The following is an 8,297-nucleotide window of genomic DNA, read 5'->3' on the forward strand; positions in this document are numbered from 1 at the left end:
ATGCCTCTGTGTGTGTGTGCATGCCTCTGTGTGTATGTGTATGCCTCTGTGTATATGTGTGTGCATGCCTCTGTGTGTGTGTGTGTGTGTGTGTGTGTGTATGCATGTGCATGCCTGTGTATGTGTGTGGAGGCCAGAGGTCAATAGCAGGTATCCTCAATTGTCATAGTTTTCATTTGGTTTTTGAGAAAGGCTCTACCACTGAATCTACTGATTGCCAATTCTGCTAGACTGGCCTACCCAGGACCTCTAGGAATCATCCTGTGTTTGCCTCCCAGTGCTAAAGTCACACCTGGCTTTTGTGGGGGTACTGGGGATGGAACTCAGGTCCTCCTGTTTTTATGACAAGTACTTCATGATCTGAGCTACCAACCCAACCACACATAAGCCCCTTAGAAGAGCAGAAAGCATAGAGTGACAACATGGTGCCATGTAGGAAATCCAACGTGTCACAGAGACCCGTTAGCATGAGCAATAAACAGGAGGACAAGGGCCAGAAGTGTTAGCTAAATTAAACCACCACGTTCTGGACCACAAGTATCAATTTGGGGGAGGCAGTGACACAGAAGGTTGATAGGGACAAAAGACAGCTGGTGTGTCCTGAACAGTGTGGAATGGCAGGTGCACAGTCTCTGTGCCTGGCAGAAGGCAGAACCTGGCAAACCTGAGAAGTGCCAGGCTTTGATAGCAGGTACCAGGAGAAGTCCAGGAAGGACTCAGCAAAGGCATGAAACAAAGTATCATTCTATAGTGACATTCCCTGTGGAGGAGAGAAGCAGGGGCTGCGGATCAGAGCCTACTGCAGCAGCCCAGGAGAGATCAAAATGCCCAATCAGAGTGGAGACAGGACGTAGCTCATCTGGCAGCACGCTCGCCTAACAGACACCAGGCTCTGGGTTTGGTTCCCCAGCACATTGCATGGTGGAGTGTACCTATGATGCCCACACTTACAATGTAGAGGGAGGAGCATTAGATGTTCAAGGTCACCCTTGGCTACTGGACGAGTTCAAGGCCAGCCTGAACCACGTGAGACCCTGTCAGACAGACAGACAGACAGACAGACAGACAGACAGACAGACAGATGATGGACATAAAACACAGAACATATACAGACAGGAGTGGAATAGGAAGACAGCCTTGTTTTCACGAAGCCCAGCTAAAAGAGTCATTTTTCCACCTGCAGCCCTACGCTCTGTGGCTCCCCCAGATGAATTAGAGGCCAGGTGCCTAGCCAGGGACAACGGTGTGGGTGTTCCTGCTGCATAAATAGCTCACTGCCATCCACTCCATTTCACAGGAGAGGACAAGGTTTAAAACAAACCAGACAGGAATAAACATCCTTGTCTTAGGTTCGCTGGAACTTCCGGATGTTTGCTTGCCTTTAGACTTTCCGAGATCAATTCCTCTGCTGTAACACTCTGCTTCCATTGGTCGGGATATTTTTAAGTACCAGGGTGTGGGGTGAGGATATTGATCGCCCACAGATGTGGGAGCTCTTCTTTCAGTGAGATGCAGGGAGAAGAGCAGCAGCTCCCCTGGGGCCAGGAAGGAGCACTGTGCTCTTAGCTGTCACTTAACTGGGTGATCAGTAGCCACCAGGAACCTGCTTCTACAGCAGAGGAGCCTGGTCAGAGGCCGTCTAACAGTGTCAACCTGAGGTCACAGGAGGGACAGTTCATTGAGCCAAAAGGAAATATCCTAAAAATATATACATGTTAAGCTAGGAGCACAACGCAATCGGAAAAATGCTAACCACCCAAAGACACCTGAGTTTGATCCCCAAAAGCCATGTAAGGAAAAGTCAGCTTGCCATCCCCACACCAAGGGGAGGCCAATGGAGACAGGAGGGTCCCTGGGGCTCTCTGGTCTGCCAGCCTAACCAAATGACAAGTTGCAGGTCAAAGTGAGAAACCCTGACTCAAAACAAAGGTGAAAGGCAAACGAAGGTCACCCAAGGTCATTCTCTGGGCCCCTACACATATACATACAGAGAGAATATACATATATGTATAGCTTGGGGAAAGGGGGCTGGAGAGATGGCTCAGAATAGCATTGGCTGCTCTTGCAGAGACTAAGATTTAGTTCCCAGTACCCACAAGGTGGCTCACAACCATCTTCCTGGAGCTCCAGCGCCCTCTTCTGGCCTCTGCTGGCACTGCATGCACATGGTGCACTAACCTGCCTACAGGCAGTCATACATATAACTACCACAAACCCATTCGTAGGTCAATGAACAAAGTAAATAACTTTCAAGCCCCAGACCACCAGCTGTGCTTTCTGAGGTCTCTTAGGCAATGCTTCTAGAACAATCTCCATTCTGTGAAGCTATTAAAGCCATCAGTCATTTCTTCTCTGGATCTTAACCTTCTCCATCAAAATAAAGAAGACCAACTCCACCTGGCTCCTGTATCTTCTTGCCTTCTGTTTCATGAGGCTGTTTCTGAGGTACCTGGAGCCTGGTCCTAGAAAAGGGAACCAGCAGAATGGAACATGAAAGATGTCATTAACTCTACCACTCAACTGCTAATGAAAGCCGCTGTTAGTAGCTCAAGGTTAAAAGCAAGGGAAGGGGGACTTCCTGCTAAATTGCCCCCTCTCAGCAAATTATTTCATTAGCAAAAGAAAAAAATTAAATGAACAGCTCTACAGTGATTTGCTGATTCTGCTGAGCCACTCTGGCACTCGGACCATTTCATTCCCCTCTCTTGGATCAAATGAGTACATGGTGATTTACATAAACCCTCAAGCTGGCCTCTCTTCCCAGGGCCACTCTCCACAGCCTGGCTGCCAATGAACACCACTTGGCCTTCAGCAACATCACATCCATCTGTATTGAACTGCCCTCCCTCTCAGGAGCAGCTTTAAAACCAGCCCCCTAACGCCTTTACATGTAAAGGAATAACGGTTGGGGTTGACAGACAGAGGCCAGGAGAAGGTTTGGTGGATACAGTGCTTGCTGTCCAAGCATAAGGACCTGGGTTCAGATCCCCAGCAAGTACTAAACGCCCATCCTATTCCTCTGGAAAATCAGAAAGAACTGTCACTCCCTTCAGCCAAATCCCTACATCTCCCATGCCTAGCAAAGCCAAATGGCAGATCCGAATTTCTCTTCTAAGCAACCTCGGCCTGAAGCAGAGGCCCCCTGATTTATTCAGATCCTGTGGGAGCTACAGGCACAAGAAGGAGAGCTCTTAAGCAGAGAACTTCAGGTTCAAGGTCACGCAATGTCTGTTGCTTTGATCCTTTTCATCACTATGGCTTCAGTCTTGCAGGAGGCCAAGCCAGGGGCCCTTAGAAAGTATGGTGGCCACACATTCTCCAATATGGCTGCCACACTTCAGCTGCTGAGGTAGAGCCTTAAACATGAAGTCTGGGATGCCCAGCATAGGGGTTTATCAACATGGAGCCGGGGATGCCCACAGCCCACAGTGCAGGCTGTACATAGCATTAGGGATTTGCCAATTTTTCTGAACAAGGCCGGAAAGTATTTTCAGGCACTGTGGGCCAGACAGCAGCTGTAGTGACTACATCAGCTGATGTTATAAAACCAGACGCAGCTGCCTCAGAAAGTAAGCAGAAGGCTATGGCAGTGCTCCAATAAAATTCCACTGGAAAAGGTGAAGACCAGATAGTGTCAACGTTTGATACAGCACATGGGGGGGCACCTGAGCCTCCCTCACTTCCCACATGGAGGCTGTAAGGCCTTCCAGTGCCTCCCAGAGCTTCCGGGGAATGGAGAGAATGAGAGGCAGCACACTATTCCCAACGTTCCCACCGCAGCTTTCTTATCTCAGCACATCTCTTGTGGGACAAGAGGGTCAGAAGTTCAAGGTCATGCTCAACTACAAAGTGAATCCCAAGCTATGTGAGAACCTGTGTTTACGAATTAGAAAGGATCGAGGGCTGAAAAGGCTGAGGGCTGTTCTTCCGAAGGACCTGAGTTCAATTCCCAGCACTCACATGGTGGCTCACAACCATCTGTAATGGGATCTGATGCTCTCTTCTGGTGTGTCTGAAGACAGCTACTCGATAAGATAAATAAACACACTGTATGAAAACAGTGTACTCACTTAATAAAATAAACAAATCTTTAAGAAAAATAAGAAGGGAGATGGGGGATAGACAGATGGTAAGTATCTGGTTGCACAAAAGAAAACAGATTGGTGGCTAAAGGCTGAGGTGACGCCCTGGGATTCACTCGGTGAAAGGAGAGAACGAATTTCCAAAAGTCGTCCTCTGACCTCCATACGAGTGTTAAGATAAGCACATAACCAATCAATAAACAAATGTAAAACAAATTTTGGGGTAAAATATTGATAGCTGTGGATGGGGGGGGAAGTGTGAATAATTGGTATGAGAAATTAAAAACTGCAGAGGCTAACAGTTACTTTCTAAAGTCTTAGAGTACAATGGAAAGTTAAGGAATCACCCCCTAAAACCCTCTCTTCCAAAATCAAAATTCAAATCCTTCTGACACATTTTCTTTATTGAAGCCTGCAAGTATCCCACACATCTCTCCACTGAGAAACTCATGGGCTGTAGCCCAGAGGACAGCACAGCAGCAGAAACAGAGAGGGAGACTTAGCCTCTGGCAACAAGGTAAAAGGCAAGAGCTGACTCCCAGAAGCTGTCCCTCCCCTGACCTCCGTGTACAATCTGCGATATATAGATACCTGCACTCATATATACACACCCCTAATCAATAAACTCAGATGCTGTAGTTCTCTGTTACATATACATAATAGCATGCATGATATACTATACAGTCTAATTGGAATCCCCCAAATGCCATATGGCCCTGACATGGACTAGGAAGGCATTTTCAGTTCATGCCTAGTAGCTGGGGTAACCTCCAGGGTCCACACGGGCCACTGTGAACTGAGGCGGCCAGGGGAATGACCACCCAAGAACAAGTTTTGTGAGCCTAAATTTTAAAACAATGAAAACAGCCAACCTTTCCTCACATACACACTTCCCAGGAACTATGCCCAGGCCGAGGAGTCACAAAACTGAGGGTATCAAAAAAGTAGACCCGATACAATGTACGGACGTGAAACACTGCAGTATTCTCCCTCCTGACAACTGACATTTATAGCAACAGCCAATGGCAAAACACAACCCCAAGCCCCATCTTTCATGGACCAAAACTTGGCTCTTATCCTTAGAACACAAAGCCCCGAGGAGGCCCTGTGACCACTATTTCTTTTTGTTTCTTCTCGTTTGTTCTTTTGTTGCTATTTGGGTTGCTTAGAGGTTTTGTTTTGCTTGTTTGAGGTTTTAGTTTTAAATTACATTATATCCAGCTGGCCTCCAACTCCTTAGGTAGCCAGAGTTAGTCTTGAACTCTTGGTCCCTTACCTCTACTTCCCAAGGACTGAAATTACAAGCATGCACAACCAAGCCTGACTTTTCTCTTAAGCCAAGCTCAGGTGCCTCCTCCCTAGAATGTTCTCGAAGCACCCTTGAAAGTGTCCATCAGTCAAAGAGCACTGTCCAGGGGCCACCAAGGTGGCTCAGGGAGTAAAGATGGCTTCCACCAAGACTGGCAATCTGACTTCCATCCTGAGACCCACACACCTGCTGGAAGGAGGAAAGCTTGGCCTCCCAAAAGTTGTCCTCTGACCTACACACACACACCACACACACACACTGACATTCACACTCATGCTCACACACGCATACCAAATAAATAACAATGAAATAAATACCTTTATAGCAAGTGTCATCACCTGCAAACTCTGAGGAGCCAAAATGACATCCAGCCACGCATCAGTTCCTTTGCCGCATGACTTGTTTATTGCACAGCTACAGAAAGGCACACTGTTTCCCAAACTTACTAATCATACTTGTGGAGGCCTGCTCCTCTTAACATAACTGTAGCCATTTTGTATTCTGACTCCAAGTTACTCACAAGGTGAAATTAAGTTCATTGTTATTACTTTAACTGACACTGAAGAATGCTACTAATAAGCCAAAGAGTTATGGCTGAATCACTCATACCCTGTTATATCAACCTTCTGAAATTCCCCTGTTCACCACCCATCCACTACCCTTCTTACCTCACACAGGACCAGTCATTTAAGAGCTTAGCTGATAATACTTTTTTTTTTTTTTTTTTTTTTTGGTTTTTCAAGACAGGGTTTCTCTGTGTAGCCCTGGCTGTCCTGGAACTCACTCTGTAGACCAGACTGGCCTCAGACTCAGAAATCCGCCTGCCTCTGCCTCCCAAGTGCTAGGATTAAAGGCGTGTGCCACCCCCGTCCGCCTGATAATACTTTTCTTAGTTAGCCAAAAGTGTCGTACCTCTTCACTGCTTGCCTTCTAACTTTTGAGATTGTTTTTTCAAAAATAAATAAATAAATAAATAAACAAACAAATAAATAATAAAGCCTTCCTGAGGACAGACTGGTGCCAAAGTTAGGTTTTTCCTTCATGTGGATCTGGACGTTCAGTATTACAGAACTAATATATTATTCAATATACTATTTTAGATAGCATCCAATAAACTATTCTCTTGCTTCACTGAGACTGGTGGACACATGGTTTGTGTGGCAACTCCCAGACCCCAGCAATAATCCCGTCTGGGACACTGTGTCTCACAGGACTAGTATCTCATGGAAATCACTTTAGGGAATATCATGGAAAAAAAGAGTCTCTAATCTCACTGACCTGAATCTCATTTTCTTCAAGTTTCATTACTGGGTCTGGGGTAGTGGGTGCCTGCATAGGCCAGAAGAAGGCCTCAGATCCTCTAAAGCTGGAGTTACTGGCAGTTGTGAGCAACCACCACACATGGGTGCTAGAAACTTGTGTCTGCAAGCAAGCATTCAACTGCTGAGCCATCTCTCCAGCCTTGCGGCTTTAAAACACAAATTCACCATTATCCAACCTGGCAAGTAGCCCCCGCCCATGAACATCTCCACAAGGCCAACAAGTAATTCACTGTCCCTGTCCACTCATTCTTGACATGTATTCAATTCTGTCCCCTAAGCCAAAGCATATCAACACCTGACATTCATTCTACCCAGAAAGCCTGCATTCTAGAACATTTCAAAGTTAGTCAGCCGGCTGGGATGTAACTCAAGGATCAAGTGCTTAACTGGCATGCCCGAGGCCCCAGGTTTGCTCACCAACAACACATAAACCAGGTGCGGTGGTGTACCCCTAGCACTAGAGAGATGGAGATAAGATTTTGGGTCAAGGTCAACCACTACAGAAGCAAGTTTGAGGTAGCCTGGGCTACATGAAACCCCGTCTCAAAGGGGAAAAATACAATAGGATTTATATATATGTTCTTCACATTCACACATGACCTTAATTCAAAAATAACAAAAGGGCCCATGGCTCAGTGACAGTGATTACCGATCGTGCACAAGACCCTGGGCTCCATCCCCGACATTGCTGCGTGGCACGCCTGTGCACACGCGGGTAAAACACAGTATCATAAAAATATGCCTGAATCTGTGACTTGGGAACTATAGCCTCCAGCCCATCACCTCTAAAGCCAGAGGGGTCCGATGTGATGACAAGGGATTGGATGCCTTTGTCCTCAGGCACAGACTAGAAATGAACGTCTTACACCTTTAGCCAGACATCAAACCTCCTCAAATTAAGTTACAGTCTCTGTCCACTCTAAAAATTATGTCCTGCCATCCACTGCTCAGAGGGTATGCTAACCAGTGCAATAAGAATGCAAATTCTCGCCCCTCTCCATACTCTCAAACCACTGGCAGGGCCACTTTCACAAGCCTCTTTAGCCCAACATAAAAGCTCCATAAATCAGCGCTTAATTACTTCCCGGGCACCTGTTAGCCTCCTGTGCGCTTTCCAACTAACAAAACTGAAATCAGCAGGCCTCATGTTTCTGCCCAAAAGGCCGGTTGTGTTCATTTCATGCTTCCCCCAACCCCACCCATGACCCCCTCCTAAAAAACAGCTTCTTATCTTTCCTTCCCTTGCTGAATTATTCTGTCCAATAACGTTCTGTATAAAAACAAGCCTCTGCTCCCTAAGAAAGTCGCAACCCAGGGCCAGCAAGTGACTGAGGAGGCTTGCTGTCATGCCTAATGACTTGTTTGATCCCCAGAACACACACAGTGGAAAGAGAGAGCCAACTCTTGCCAAGTTGTCCTCTCAGTACTACATACCTGTTGCTCTTACACACACACACACACACACACACACACACACACACACACTATAAAGAAATACTTCATAAAATAACTATCTTTGGGGGACTAGGTATAAGCTCTATAGTAAAGTGTTACCTGACATGATCACAGCTCCAGGCTCAAACC

General features: G+C 46.5%; 1 protein-coding gene across 1 annotated transcript in view; it reads right to left on the bottom strand.

Annotated features, from left to right (window-relative positions):
- Positions 1 to 7,399, bottom strand: part of Osbpl10 (oxysterol binding protein like 10) — a 196,622-nt gene extending 189,223 nt beyond the window's left edge. The window contains exon 1 of the mRNA XM_028767295.1: positions 7,363 to 7,399. Within this exon, the coding sequence (XP_028623128.1) occupies positions 7,363 to 7,399 (37 nt within the window). The remainder of the gene's footprint in view (positions 1 to 7,362) is intronic.
- Positions 7,400 to 8,297: the final 898 nt, after the last annotated feature.

This window comes from Grammomys surdaster, unplaced genomic scaffold (genome assembly GCF_004785775.1).
Source record: "Grammomys surdaster isolate TR1022 unplaced genomic scaffold, NIH_TR_1.0 172, whole genome shotgun sequence".
Taxonomy (NCBI): domain Eukaryota; kingdom Metazoa; phylum Chordata; class Mammalia; order Rodentia; family Muridae; genus Grammomys; species Grammomys surdaster.